This window comes from Salminus brasiliensis, chromosome 2 (genome assembly GCF_030463535.1).
Source record: "Salminus brasiliensis chromosome 2, fSalBra1.hap2, whole genome shotgun sequence".
Classification (NCBI taxonomy): domain Eukaryota; kingdom Metazoa; phylum Chordata; class Actinopteri; order Characiformes; family Bryconidae; genus Salminus; species Salminus brasiliensis.
This window is the reverse complement of record NC_132879.1, coordinates 43355191-43371106: the sequence shown is the minus strand read 5'-3', so window position 1 is coordinate 43371106 and position 15916 is coordinate 43355191. Positions and strand designations below refer to the sequence as shown.

At 38.2% G+C, this 15916-nt stretch overlaps 1 protein-coding gene across 2 annotated transcripts; it reads right to left on the bottom strand.

The window, feature by feature from the left end:
- Positions 1 to 1582: 1582 nt before the first annotated feature.
- Positions 1583 to 13094, bottom strand: LOC140549324 (aldo-keto reductase family 1 member B1-like). 2 transcript variants are annotated; one of them, XM_072672857.1, is made up of 11 exons: positions 12978 to 13094; positions 12504 to 12585; positions 11802 to 11969; positions 11570 to 11686; positions 10486 to 10563; positions 10270 to 10392; positions 7680 to 7786; positions 5502 to 5583; positions 4610 to 4693; positions 4430 to 4512; positions 1583 to 3297 (listed from the first exon to the last, which is right to left on the bottom strand). In XM_072672857.1, exons 1-11 carry the CDS (start codon positions 13052 to 13054, stop codon positions 3255 to 3257), a joined length of 1044 nt encoding a protein of 347 aa, XP_072528958.1. In that variant the 5' UTR covers positions 13055 to 13094; the 3' UTR covers positions 1583 to 3254. The 2 variants fall into 2 exon arrangements, with proteins under 2 accessions (XP_072528958.1, XP_072528959.1); XM_072672858.1 differs by lacking the exon at positions 12978 to 13094 and having other exon boundaries at positions 12504 to 12964.
- Positions 13095 to 15916: the final 2822 nt, after the last annotated feature.

The following is a 15916-nucleotide window of genomic DNA, read 5'->3' as shown; positions in this document are numbered from 1 at the left end:
AGAGTGAGGAAGACTTGGACAGCATTCTAAGCTTAAGCGGGCACTGGAGTGGCAGGTTAACTGCACAGCACTGCATGCTATTTAAGCACTAAAAGGGCCACCTTGTGGACAATCTTGCCACTCATACCCCTGCATTTAGGAGTACCAAACAAAAGAATTTCCTGAACACCAGTCTTTACCCATGGAGTCAAAGCATTCCAGAGCATACCTTCTGTCCCACAATCAAGAACAAACATCATGTACAAGGAATAATTCAATACTCAGTTTGGGTGGAATTAACATTACAAATTCAAACATCATACTTAACTGAATGCTCCATTAATAAAACTTTATCTCCCACATTGCTTAAAAAGCAGCCTCTTCCCTTAAGTTTTCTGGGAAAGATGTTGCGACATTGTGGGTTTGTGAGGGTTTGATTGCATTCAGTCACATGAGTGTTAGTGAGGACAATGGAGTAGTGGGCACAGACTGGGGCCAGACTACGCAGACCATCTCGGAGACATAATACAGTAAAAAAAAAAACTTAGCTGGCTTTTTATAGATTTTCCCTATAGATTTGCCTTGTTACATTCATTTATAGACCCTTAGACCTGCTGTTCAGAGGAGCCCATGTTTTTGTAAATTTAAGAATTAAGTACATTTGGAGAGTAAATTAAGTAATTAAACAATTGATGATATAATTGAAGAGAATGTATACATCTTGGAAATTTGATTATGCTGGCAGTTATTAATTATAATTGATGACATACCTTAAACCTGATTTGCTAATCAAGGTCTGGGACTTCTAAGCCTTTCCAACACTTATTGTTCAAACTAGTCACAATGATGATTTAGATTTTTTTGTTGCTAAAGATTAACTGTGTGTTAGAAATTGGCGAAAATACTGTAATATGTTAGATTAACGGTTTATGTTTGTTGTTACAGAGGATGTGTTTACTACTTCTGATTAATTTGGTCAAGGGTGCCCAAACGTTTGAATATATATTTTTACACTGACTTCTATTGAAAGTTAAAAACGTTTTATACTTACTCTGTAACGTTGTTATTTGAGAGGTTTCTGTCAGACGGCTACTATATATACAAATATCATACCAAACTAATCAAGCTTGGTTAAAGTGACGAACAATTCTGTTGTTATTGGTGCATTACATTGAAAAACATGGTCACACTGCCTGTTTACCACGTTGAGTGGTATGTGGTAAACAGCCACTACATAACTGGATAGGTAATTATTCAAATAAAAATGTATGATTTGCTTATTTTACTATAGTGTATGTTTAATTGGGTGAACTCGAGCCACTGAAGCGGCTCCTGGTTGGTGGTTGTGAGATCACCCTCTCTTGGAAGCCCACATGCTTTCATTTTGACCTATTTTTAGTAAAATATGGATTTCTGGAGGTTTAAATCTGAGAGATTTGTATTTCTGGGATTTAAAAATGTTTTATCTGAAAATCATAACCTCTACATTTAAAACTGAATTTAGAAAACAGCAAATTTCACACCCTTGCAAATTGAAATGATACAGGCCACTGTAAAAATACAGATTTATGAAATACACCATCAAACACTGAAGTGAGAATGCTGACTGAACTGTTTGCTTTATTTTGCAAAACACACTGCATTTGAAGGCCAATACACACAATCAGGCCACAAGGAGTTGCTCACAGCTTGCATGGAAGATGGAGGAAAAAATGGAGTGTTCAAACTAATGGAAAATAAACTATATTGCCAAAAGTATTCGCTCGCCTATGAACTTGAGTGACATCCCATCCTTAAACCATTGGGTTTAATATGACGTTGGGCCACCATTTGCAGGTATAACAGCTTCAACTCTTTTGGAAAGGTTTTCCACAAGGTTTAAGAATGTGTTTATGGGAATCTTTTTTACCATTCTTCCAGAAGCGTATGTCAGACACTGATGTTGGACGAGAAGGCCTGGCTTGCAGTCTCCTGACTCTGTGCAGGCAAGTTCTTCTGCACCAAACTTACTCACCCATGTCTTTATGGACCTTGCTTTGTGCACTGGTGTGAAGTCATGATGGAACAGGAAGGGACATCCCCCAGATCTGTAGCAACTGACTCTGCACACAATGCGCCTCAGCATCCACCGACTCCGCTCTGTCATTTTACATGACCTACCACTTCGTGGCTGAGTTGCTGTCGTTCCCAGTCACTTCCACATTGTTATAATATCACTGACAGCTGACTGTAGAATATTTAGTAGCGAGGAAATTTCACGACTGGACTGGACTGCACAGATTGCATCCTATTACGGTACCACGATGGAATTCACTTGGCTCCTAAGAGTGACCCATTCTTTTACAAATGTTTGTAGAAGCAGTCTGCATGCCTAGGTGCTTGGTTGTATAGACCTGTGGCCATGGAATTGATTGGAACACCTGAATTCAATGATTTGTATGAGTAAGTGAATACTTTTGGCAGTAAAGTGTAGGCAATGTACTGCTGGAGCAAAATGTTAAACACACATTTCTATAAAGCTATTTTTGTACATGCATAAGTGCTTTGTACTTTGAAATAAAAAAAGAAAGACTGATAACTGAGTTTCTTGAGTGAAAATGTTTATATCTATACAAAAGAACCTAATTTCAGTAACTTTTTCAGTAACAACACAACTTTCGTACAAGTCACTCTAATTTGTTTTAATGTAGGCCAATACATTCATACTTTTACTAACTTGTTTTGAAATCTCTTTTTCTGTCTTTCTGACAGCCTATCCCGTTACAAATACTTTCACCATTTAATGAATTACTCCATTAGATTATTATTACTATAAGATTTACTATGAGGAGTTAAAACTATTCAAAAATAATAGATTCAAATTATATAGTAACTGAAAAGTCTGCGTTTTTGTATGATTTCATTTCACATTAAAGAAATGCAATTAAGAATTGAGTGAATGTATATAGTAGATAGGTACACCACTGAGGGCCACTAATATGGTGAAAGAAGAAGGATAATGAATTAAATAAACAGTTCATATTGATAGATAGGAATGTATTGGCATGTGTATGAGAGCAGCCCACTGACCCTGTCTGAGTTTCTCAACAGATTCGTAGATGTTCTCCATAGAGAAACTGTGAAGCTAATCAGAATGTTTGAATTGTCGTCACTTTGCTTCGCCTTGCCAGATCTCCACAAGAACAATAAGGGGGCAATAATGTAATGTAAATCAAACAGACAAGTGCTACATTTTAAGATTTTTATGCAGCATCTTTGATAAGGCTTCTTCGCTTTTAGTATTCAGCATTAAACGGGTAGTCTTTGTGCTTCAAACCCCTGCAAAACAAACACGACATGATAATATAACATTAAGAAACAAGCTCTAGATGTAGAGACTCTAAAACGCACCTGACAAAACACTGCATACACACCAAAAATAAGAGGACATATCTTCTGTGACTTTCAGCCACACCCATTGACAACAGGTGCATAAAATTAAGCATATAGACATGATGATGATATCTCAAAATAAATATCTATGATGTTTACGTGACTGTCAGAGGATTCCTCCCTTCAGTCAAATTTCTGTCGTTTTGAGCTGCCCTCTAGTGAAACACTCCAAGCCTCCTTCTGGTGAGCTACCAACTGTACCCAACACCCTATTTAGGCAATCAGGGATTTCTAAAAGGAGTATATAGTTGGGTCAGGTGGGGTGAAGGACCATGGTTGTAAACCAAGGAAAACATCTAATGCTTTTTTCTGATACTAGTGCATAGTTTGAATGATGATGTGATGCACAACAACACACTTTAGCACTCTAATTTGTTGCTGTACGACAAAACATTGGGAGAAGTTCTGTGCCAGTTCTGTGAAATCATCTAATGCTAGGTTCACACTACACAATTTTAGCTCTGATTTTTGAGTAACTAACTGTTTCTGGAGATTGTAAACAAAAGCCTCAGGCTGGAGGCAAATAGGCACTGCTGACACAATCCAAAAGCGACTCCAAATCCTGTAGTGTGAAAAGTACTGTGACTAAAAGTTAGTGCAACGACTAAAAGGTCCTGATTACAAAACTTGGGAAGAGTAAAACAACTCTAAAAATTGTGTACCTGGCCTAACAGATACCTTCACTAGCATTAAACAGAGCAACAATGGGAATGGGAGGGACATCTTATCTTACCCACCCAGAGATAATGAACCCAATTATGCTCTCTGGGACTCCTGGCCACAGATTACTGCATTACCAGTGATCAAACCTGCAATTCAAACGGCTATGCCACTTAGGACCCCATATCCAACACCTTGGAACGAACTGAACAGACTGTGAGCCAGGTTTTACTGCCCAATTTCAGTGTCCATCCTCGTTAACACAAGATGTTCAATGAGCACATTTGGATGTATACTTGTCTAAAAATGTTTTCTTGATTTTAATATTGTGCATCAGAAAACACGAAGGCACACTCACCAGTGCATGGGACAAACTCTGAAGTTCCTATTAAAGCCTAAAATTGTCTTCATCTCTTCATCAGTCAGTGTGAAGTCAAAGACCTTTTAGTACAAATAAAACAAATAGAAAAGAAATAAGTCTAAACAATCCATCTTCAAGTTCTTTATCTCTTTCACCCATTATGTGACATGAGCTTACTTGAAAGTTCTCCTGGATGCGTGAGGGAGTGATGGATTTGGGTATCACAATAACATTTCTCTGGATCTGGAAGCGTATTAGGACCTGCAAGTTCATTATGGAACAAAAAACACATGTTGAACATCCCATTAAAGCCTAGAGTAAATTATTTAAAACAACTCTGAACTCTGGTCCAGTATACTCCAATGACAGCTTTAGTAAATATTCATAAAGTCATATAAGGCATATAAAAATAGGCAAGTCTGAAAAAGACCCAAAAAAGACCAAGGCTTGAAGAGATGTAAGGTCAAGTATAGTCAAATGACTGCCTGACTGAATGACTCCTGATTCCCTAATTTTTACATAATTTAAAATCTTCATCCAATCCAAAATGTAATAAAGTACATGATGAGTACTTGATGACCAAGTGATTCTGGAGATCAGTCCTATTCATCACTGAGGGGGAATGTTGGCCAACTCTTCTTTGTAGAATTACTTTAATTAAGCCACATTAGAAAGCATGAATTGCCCGTTTAAGGTCCTGTCACAGCATCTCAATGGACTCAGAGTAGGCTATTAGTTGGCAACCTGTAAGACACAGCTCCCCCAATGGGTTGTGGTGGAATTGCAATGGAGACAAAACCTTGTTACAACACGCAAACATTTAAGCAACATAATTTACAGCTTGAAACACATTAATCCCTGTTCTCTCCAGTGCTCTGTTAGTCCCACACTCTGTCTGTCTCTGTTGGAGGGACAAATATTTTCACAGCACAGTATACTGTTCTCACTATTTTGTACAGGGCTGTAGATCACAGGCATTCTGTCACACTAGTACCTTAAACTAGATTAAAAAAAATAATACAAGCAAGTAGCGTTACATAGTGGTGGAAATGATGTCCACACTTCCTACCTGAGCAGTGGTCTTATTGTACTTCTGAGCAATGGCCTTGATGTTTGGGTCCTCTAGCAATGAAGGGTCCTCGGGTTTGGCCCTGGTGTTAGAGGGTAGATAATTTGCATTACTCCAAATGTTGTGTCTGCCAAAGTAGCTGTAATTTTATTGTTGCTTTATACACCAAGATCTATCATTTTGGGCAAAAGGGTGATGTGAGTTTATTAAAATTAAATCTGTGGCATTGCTAATTTTATAGAATTCAGCATAAAAATGGGGATTTTTTACTTCAACAAACAAATTAAGAATGAATGAATTAATCCATCAGCTGCTTAAAGGAGCCCATGGCTGCTAACCGCTGGGACAAGATTTGAGGTCTGTGAAAAGTCATAACCTTAAGAAGCAAATTTAGTTGCGATAGCATAATTCACTTATTACAGTAATCTTGCTTAAAATATGGAAAAGAATGTTTCGTCTTTAACTTTTTGCCTTTTAGAGATCAGTTCATCTAATACTCATCTTATATGTGCAGGTTTTTTAAGGCAATGAAATCCAAAAACTAAAATTACTGTGTTTATATGTTTATGCTAGTAACAATTATTTATTTTGTTAAAAATAATTCTTATTTATGAGAAGTTCCTCATCAAATTCCTACTATAAACATTTAAATTGTGACTAGTAAGAATTGAATTTTACTAGTAATAATGCCCTTTGAATGGCTTAAATTAAATGGCTGACATTGGGAAACTAGGGCATATAAAATTGTGATTTTCATATGCATCAGCTACATGTATTAAATTCTACTCAGTGATGTATGTCAGTAATAATGCATAGAATGCAGCATGCTGGCAAATGTCTAACCAATGTATCTAAAACAAATACACAGTATGCCCATTCTAATACTGAAATATTAAAGAAATACTTACATTAAGAATGCATGCTAACTTTCCTCACAAAATCCAATTTGCTCATTTTGCTTTATAGCCTACTAAAATTAATCTTTAAGAAATAGTCTATATGCCGTATCTCTGTATAAATAGACCTATTGTGTTGGTTTTCAACTTGCAAAGTTCTGAATTATTTACCGATTCTGAGTCTGTGGCCCCTAGTCTTAGTTCCAGTTTCAAGTTTCTGATGTGTTTTTAGTAATCTCTGCTTTCTGGATTGTCACATGATAACCTTCTGATTGCTGAGCCCTACTGCTTGGCCTCACCACAATTACTGCAAATGTCCTAATAAACAAAACAGGCACTTCCCCATGGTCACACTGCATAATTGTTTTTGATTATTTTCTAAACATCTGCAGAATTATCATTCAGATATAAATAAAGTCACGTTGTCATTGACTGTCAGAAAGGACATATTGTGAGATATCTGTAATGCACATATAGCCATTTTAGGTTCCATTACAAAAAGAGGAAATGTCTGTCTTCTTTACATATAATGATCAAAAAAAAGAAAAAACAATCAAAAAGCTTTCTTTGGGTAGTGTTTTGATTTAAAATGCCTTGAATGAATCAGATTCGCAAAATGTCTCCAGCAATATTCAGTGTATTCATAACCCTTTTATTGCAACAGCTTTCTGTGAAGTAGCTTTTAGAAGCATTAAAATATAATAAAGAAAGAAAGAATACAAATAAGCCATTCACACCATTTTTGTCCTTTTTAATACTTAGAGTTTATTACACCAATGTGCATAAAAAAACACATCAGTGGAAAATATGTCTAAACTAATGTCCTTATCCAGTCCTTAAGGCATAATTATTGAATAATATATTTTATGTTTGTTGTCCCTCTTTTTTGCAATTATTCTGCACTTATTTTGGGAACCTGGCTAGTTATACATTACACCTAAATGATTATACAGTTATACAGTGACTGCACTTCCCCACTGTTGCACTGTATTTTTGTGGGTCATGCCAACAGTTAAGGTGTAGCCAGCATTCTGTTGTGAGAGCTGTGCAGCTCTATTCAAAATGACTCAATAAAGCAATGCTCTACATTCAGCTGCCATTTCACCTCTTTTGTTATTCACTCTAATGACTACAACCACTGAGCCCTCTACTGCCATGACAACAATGCCTATGGTGAATGTATGCAAACTTCTGACCATAACAGTATTTTAATAGCTGTTAAAGTAAACTTTGGCCTATTTGCCATTCTATTTTTCTATGTCTGTGTATAAAGACTACCCACCATGGTCGGTCAGGAGAGCCCAGGGGGCTGTATGCAGTCACTGAGATGCCCTTGGACTGACAGAAGTTGATCAGTTTTTCTTGAGTCAGATAGGGATGGCACTCAACCTGAAGAAAATAAACAAGGTATAGCAGGTTGTGAGTTTGACCACAATTTTGGTATGCATTTAATTGATAAATGACAATGTACCCGGCAGCAACTTGAGATGATGAGAAGAATGATAGTATATGGTGGAAGGGAATGAAGATTAATCATTAGTCTGTCAATCATAAAATGAAAACTTTTTGGAAAGGTTTCTGTTGAAGGAAGAGTTGATACCTGATTCTATTTTGGAGAAACCAGCTAAGAGTTGGGCCAGGTTACAAAAGCAAGAAGAAAGTGCAATCTACGAGACATGGTACAGTTAGCTAAAAGTGCATTGAAACAAGGCATGGGTCAGGCAATTTGTAGAAATATCGCCAGAAAGCAATGAGAAGGCAAGACAATGGTTCAGGTGGGAGAATGTAAAGAAGCGAAGAATCACCAGGCAAGAGTTATGGGCAATGAATGCAGGTCATAATGAAGTTCTATTGGATGCTACCCTGAAACACATTTTATCAACATGTCAGGTTCGCTTGTCACAGGATCGTTAGACATGGAGGCATAATCAGGTTAATAGGACAATAAGTTCTTAGAGGCTATGGCTACTGGTGTCTGTAGTGGGGCAATTGGATCTGAATGGGAGTGTAACTGAGAACAAGGTCAGGCTGCTAATATTGGTAAATGGGTTAAAGCATGAGACTAGAAGCTGTTAGCGAATAGAGGTAGAAAACTACAGGTTTTACAGGGCATTGTGTTAACAACGCTGAGGCCAAATATGGTGGTGTTCTCTGACTCAGCAAAATAATTTATTTTATAGAGCCTTTATAGTTCTATTTGAAATAAAGCTGATAAAGAAAGTTGATGGACCTTTAAAAATGAAGAATATAAGATATGCAGATTTGAGGACTGAGGTGAGAGAGTTGTAGATAGAAAGGACACAGGCAGATTGGGGAAGGTCCAGTGTGGCTTGGTGGGTAAATACAGGCTGTTTGTAGCACATGATGTTGATGTAGTGTTGATATAGTGTGTAAAATCCACATGGAATTGTTGGCACCAAACATGCATCCATGGTCAAAGCGGGGCTAGGTGTAGCCTGTGTCACCAGGGAGACCAATGTGGATTTAGACTATTGATTTAGGGGTGTGAAGTGTATATGTTTGTTGATGTATTGAACAGTGTCCAGATGGAACTAATGCCATTGACTATGTATTAAATGGTGACAGTGTGGCTAGGTGCGGCTTTAGTCACCAGGAAGTCCAACATGTTTCCATGGACATGAAACTGGATAAATAACAGGTTTGTGAGGTGAGCTTTAAGGGGCGTGAATCTGGGATGCCAGACCTTGAGCGTTCTCTAGGAATTATGGATATAATATTAATTTTTTAATATAATTAATTCAGTAAAACACTGAACAATTTACATGACCCATTCAAATATCTTGCAAGGTGTCTAGGGATTTGAATACATGGTTGAAGGCAATGGGCTGGGCCCAGAGTGTAACCCAAATTGAGGGCAGGATTTTACTGTTACTTTCCTTTTTTATAATTTCATAAAAATAAATTCGCACACTGCAACCCAGACTCTGTTTAAAAGTTCCACAGTCATTCCAGATAAAAGAAAAGACATTAAGGAGGTAACACGATTACAAGGCTTGCTGTGGGCAAAAGGCTGCTTATTAGAAGCAAGATGGCCTTTCTTTGTGGAGATGTCACAGTAAATAAGACTCAGAGTCTGGGGTAACATGGTTAACGCTAAATGTCTTTTCTAAAGTTCTTTCCACCGCCTCTAAATATAAAGCAAAAGCATAAGAGTAGACGAGAAAAGAAAAACACACTTTCTACCTTATATATATATATATATATATATATATATATATATATATATATATATATATATATATATATATATATATATATATATATATATATATATAATATTTATATGCCTGGTCAAAATTATACTGAACTTATTACAGGCATGTATATACAGAATTCTATTTGTGCGGGTAGGTCTAATGTGCAGGTAGGTCTTCTTCCTGACCTTCAACTTCTATGTTATATTTAAAGAAATTACCCACTCACAATTTCAGCTGTCCTGGCTCTGTAAAAGTGGATGCAGCTTATGTGAATCCAGCTCTCAGTCTTATTGCCTGAATTACGAATTGTTTCCAATTTTTTGTTTATTAGCAATTTATAATATTTTAGGTTTTTTATTTAATTTGGTAAACATATGCTACTTCGTCTTGGGTTTGTACTTTCTTTATGGCAACACCTGAACTGTTTGAGACCCACGTCTTGCATCATGTTTCAAAGTGAAAGTTGGGGACGCGAGTGCTAGGCTAAAAGCTAATCCAGCAGACCAGCTACAATTTTTTAATTAGCCAACTGCACACCACGCCAAAAGGGCAGCAACACTATCAGGTAATACAGGAATAACTATTAACAATCAGTACATTGTTCTTGATACATTGCTAAAAAATAAGGAACTGTGATCCAGATGAGGACCTTACCTGGTTGTTGGCAGGTTTATACTTGAGGCCTGGTTTGTTCAGGATGGCTTCAATCTGCTCTCGGTTAAAGTTGGAGATGCCGATGGCCTTGACCAACCCAGCATCCACCAACTCCTCCATACCCTATAACATCAAGCCCAAATTACAGTGAGGTGTAACAGACTCAATCTTTTGCAGCAGAATCAAACATTAAGCAGTAACTGGTAATTTCCTCACCTCCCAAGTATCTAAGAAACTGGTATCATCATTGATAGTTAAGCCTTCACTATCCATTGGGAACAGTTCTGGTCCAGCCTGAAAAAGGGTTAGAACATCCTCTTTATAGAATTTCACAATAAGAAAAGAGGAAGTGCTATTCACCGTATCTGTAGCTTACTGCTAAAATACTTAGCCCACATACTAGCCTGACACTTCTCTAGATCAGCATCTAAACTCAGCTGCTTTTCATTATTAGATAAAGAGTTCCTGTGATTACTAGAATTCGTTCTCGCTCCATTTTCCCTTTAACGTCAATTACCTCACAGTTACAGACATATACTTTGGTTCAACATTCATGTTAATCTTGATGTCCAGAGACTGCATCAGTAACATAAGCTAGGCTTTAGCAAATGAAAAAAATTGTTGTGTCAGATAAGACTAGGTTAAGTCATTTATTTTGAACGAAAGTGGTTTTGGGCTCCCACGTACGATGCTCTCAGCTTTTGGGCTATTAAAAGTTGGTCCGTTCTTCTGCACTTGGCAGTTTATTTTTGTAAGACAGCAAATATATTGTTCAAGTGCAAGTCAGTTTTTCTTGCTCGTGATGCTGACAAACACCCACTGTTTTCTTAAAGAGGTAAAGTGGTCAGAATAAACAGGAAGTTCAAAGACAAGTGGGCGACTTGTACTCATATGAAATGATAGACTGCACTGCTGTGCATATGAACACGTATGCAAAATATCTACAGTGGTATACTACTATTGAGGGGTGTCTGGACAGCAGTAGATGCTAGATTGTATATAGGAAAAGCAAAAAAAAAGAATGAATCCAATCCTGTAACAAATTATTTTAAAGAAAAGTGCTTCAATTAAGAAATGCTTATCGGCAAGGTTTCAACATAGGGTTTCTTACATCAGCATAAGAAAAAGTGGTGCCTTGACTTCTCCAGTAATAACTGTGACAGGCCTAGGTTTTACAACACAGAAAATAACTAGACTCAACTGGACCATACCTTTTTAACTGATTATTCAAACTGAATGTAATTCGATCTAAAAGGTTAAACGTTATCCATATTATTCAGGTTCTCTCATCACAAACCACCTGAAAGCCCATCGGCCAGTGAACCAGATATAAGTCTAGGTAATCCAGCTGCAGGTCACTTAAGGTCTTCTGACACGCCCCTTTAACTGCAGACTTCTCATGGAAAGTGCACCAAAGCTGCGGAGAGATGAGAATCGTTCATTTACAGTTTTACTGTTTTAACTGCCATCATTAACATCTTGAAGGCTGCAATGCAGGTTGTAATCTATCGTAAGAAGAAATCAGACCTTACCTTGCTGACCACAAAAAGCTCTTCTCTTTTCACGACTCCTTCTTTGATCTTGGCATGAATGCCCTCTCCAACCTCCTTCTCATTCTGGTAGACTAACGCTCCATCGATGTGCCTGTAGCCTGCAGAGATGGCAGCTTTCACAGCTTCGGCCACCTTTCCTGGAGGTGACTGAGAGAGAAAGCAACAGTGATTTTAACCTTATCCACGTTATGTCTCCTAAAGATCTATTAGTAAGAGTTCAAATCAGAATTCCTCACTAAAGAGATGATCAGTGCAGGGGATCAGAACTGCTCTTTATCAGTTAACGACTGTAAAGATAAGTTTACCTTTCTGATCATGCAAGATACCCTTGACTTCTGCATACATGAGGAATTTAAAAAAAAAAACAAAGAGACTCGACATGCAACTGTGCGTACAGCTTATTCCCAGATTTTGCATTTAGTGCTATATTTAACCCAAATATTTTGGTGAAAATCAAGCTGCGAATTTAAAGCTAGAAAACGCTGGAAAGTTCATTTCCAGCATCTGGCACCTTGCATATTAGCCCTGTAATATGATCCCCAACAGCCTAGCTGTTCTAATTCAGCCTTAAAGGGTCTTCTATACATGAATTTTAACACATTTCATTTTAAACAGCCCCCCTCCACGATTTTATGACGGACAATACGACACTTCGCGAAGTTAGTCGGGATTTAACGTTACCTTCCATGTTCCCAGACCGACAATGGGCATGTCTGCACCGGTGTTGAGTTTCACTGAAGTCGCCATAGTTGAGCGGATAAATCTGAAAAATAACTAATAATTAAAAATAATAAAAAAAAATATTCGCTACTTCTAGCAAGCTAATGACAGTTTACTCAAGCTGCAGCTTCTGAAAGACACCCCAATGTCTGTCAACTGACGCTCACGAGAGCTGTTTGAACGAGAGATGTTGAACTGATTCACTTAACCGATGGAATCGATTCAGCAGTCCAAGAAAACCAAACCTTTTGTATCGCCTACTACGAAAAACTAGCAATGTATCGTCAAATAACTGTCTTTCACACCATTAAAGCATACACTAGCAATGAAGTATTACACTGGAACACGTTAAATATGAAAACGACTTATTTAAGTTGCTCGCAAGGTATCTATTATTCTGACTGTTGTGTCTGCTTTGTAAATGCCAGCCCATACACGTTTGACTCTGTTGATGAGAATGCGTGTCGAGACTTAGTCGTCATTCTGCCCAAAATCAACGTATAGTAAAGCATCAGGAAGACAGTTCAAAAGAATCGGTTCGCGCGGCGGCTTCATTCCGGATCGACTGCTCTAGTCTGAATCGTGTCATGTGACACACATATGCAAGTTAACTCTCCGTTTCCTAACAAGAACATGTGGAGTCGTTTTGGGAGTGGTTGATTGCTCTGCTGTTCGCTTTAACTCATGTATTATGTCAAACTTGGAACGTATTGGGTCTGAGTACAGTTCTTACAAAACTGAGTTTAGCATTTATAATAAATTAAATACATCTGTAAGGACGCGCTTTAACGAAGCGTGCGTATAAGCAGACTCTCCCCTAGAGGGAGACGGCACACCTTGGTTTACAAGGCGGGACGGATGCGACTAGAAGACCATAGTGGATGTGTTAAAATGACCATGCAGCTAAAGTTGCTACAAGGCACTCTCCACAGTGCTTATCTTTCTATTTTTGAGCCTCAAGTTTTTTTTCTGTTATTATTTTTTTGTTCCCTTATAAAGTCAGTGGTGGTTCAGCGGTTAGAGCGCCGGGTATCGATAGCAGGGTTGTGGGTTCGATTCCCGGGCTCGGCAAGCTGCCACTGTTGGGCCCTTGAGCAAGGCCCTTTACCCTCTCTGCTCCCCGGGCGCTGGAGTTGGCTGCCCACCGCTCTGGGTGTGTGTGTGTACTCACTGCCCCTAACACATGTGTGTGTGTGAGTGTGTGTTCACTACCAGATGGGTTAAATGTGGAGGACACATTTCACTGTACAGTGACAAATATGTGCACCTTTACCTTTTTATCTCACTACTAATGTTCTAGAAATTCTGATTAAAACTAACTTTTTTAACGCTTTATTATTATACAAGTAAAAGCAGTTTGTTATGAGGGAGACTGACTTCCTTGACAGGGTATTGCTTGAGTTTACTTCCCCGGTTGTTCTGTGTCTGTTGATGTAAATCATAAAAGATTATAGATGCCTTAAAATGTATTAGTTCAATAGTTTAAGTTCTCTGATGATTACAGTCCCTAATAGTAAGTGTGACTGTGGTTTTGGCCCAGAAAAAAGCCCAGATGCCATTTTACATTCATATTAACAGTCTTGTTATTTGTCCTCTGAAAGAGCTCTTGTTTTTTGGCTGTCAAGCAAGTCCAAAATGAATGGGTTAATAAAGAGAATTTGAGCAAAATCATAGTTTATAAGTGTTTGATCATTTTCATACCGAACAAAGCACTAATTAAAGGCATTTTTTATTTTTTATAAGACAATACCTGTCTGCACAGTGATAGTAATGGTTAGCTAGTGTCTCATTTGCCCAAAACCTGTTTGCTGTAGACAATGTATGTATTGACAATTTTTTTTCCTTTTTAGTGAAATACGTCATTCTACTTTCCAAAATCGGATCCTGATAGTAAACATAAGTTGTAGACTATTTTAACTTAGAGTTGTTAGCCGTGTAGACTTTTTTCACCTCTATTCATTGAGGACTCATTCGCAGACTCCCTCTGGCACTTTGCAGTCAGTATTTGATACAGTTGGGAAAATGGGAAGTGGTCAGACTCTCTATGAACCAGCACTGACCATAACATACTATACCATAGATGTGTTTAGCACTGTAACGAGAGCACAACATTTTGGGTAATTATTCCCAAGTCTTACCACAAATTCTATTACTGAGTCCTACCACATGTCCTTGCACTAGGTAGGTAGCTTTTAGCCTAACACCCTCCTAGCACCTGTTTGGTTTGGCTATCTTGGCCGCTGAGTTTGAGTTAGTGTAGTAAGCTTTAGTCTGAGGAAATCCCTTTTATTTTTAAGGGAGTGGACATTGGACAGCAGAGATGGTAAAAGCTGGTCGTCCAGGACATTAAGCCTGGGTAACATAGCATCCCACTTTTTGATTACCAACTGAGTCTAGAATATCAACACCACCATATTCTCTACCCTTAGACTGGGATTTAGTCATAATAGTAAGACTCTATATACTGTAAAACCTGCCTTCTTTGATGTACTTTTTCTGATGTGATGTCCAGTTTCAAACAGCAACTTGTGGAAGTTAAATGTAAAGAAAAATAAAAGAATATTGCTATAACATCATCGCATCCAACTCTGTGGACATACGAGAAGCAGATCATGATTTAGAAAGATCATGTAAGTCAGTTAAGTATATTTAGCTAGAGTTTAGCTAATTTAGCTCTCTAAATTGCCTGAGCATGCTCAGACAGGGCCGGCCCAAGTCTTTATGGGGCCCTAAGCAGATTTAAATTTGGGGCCCGCCGATACCACAACCTCAGCACCAGATGCTTTATCATTTCATAGGTAGAGAGATATTGTGCAATGCGCTGAAGCGCCCAGGCCTTTATCGACCACCCAAGCAGCGCATATTTGCATTTTCCCAACAGTGGCAGTTTTATTATTCAATGTTAGTTTTTAATTATATATATTTTATCATGATATTTTGCTAGTCTTGGGGGCCCTCTGGTGGCATTGGGGCCTTAAGCAGCCACGTAATTTGAGTATGACTTGGGCCGGCTCTGTGCTCAGATATGTTTAAACTGACATCTTGTATAATTGAAGGTCAGTCTTCTTCAGTGTTCCCCCAAATTTACACATATTAATTTCCCACCCAGTAGCTAGGATTTCACACAATACCACCAGTGCTTGCAGGTTAGCATATGCTTTCTCTCGAGTCACATGAAGCAAGTCACTCCATCTTTTCAAACTGTCCCAAATACTAGAGCATTGGACAGGCAAACATGCTTGGAGGAGATTGCTAAGGGCCAGTTCTATTGGATGAAAACAATTGTGACACTTGTCCTCTCTGCCGTGGATGGTTGTGCCATCACCAAGACTCGAGCCAGTGATCTGCCACTGATTGGGGCAACGCTTAGACAG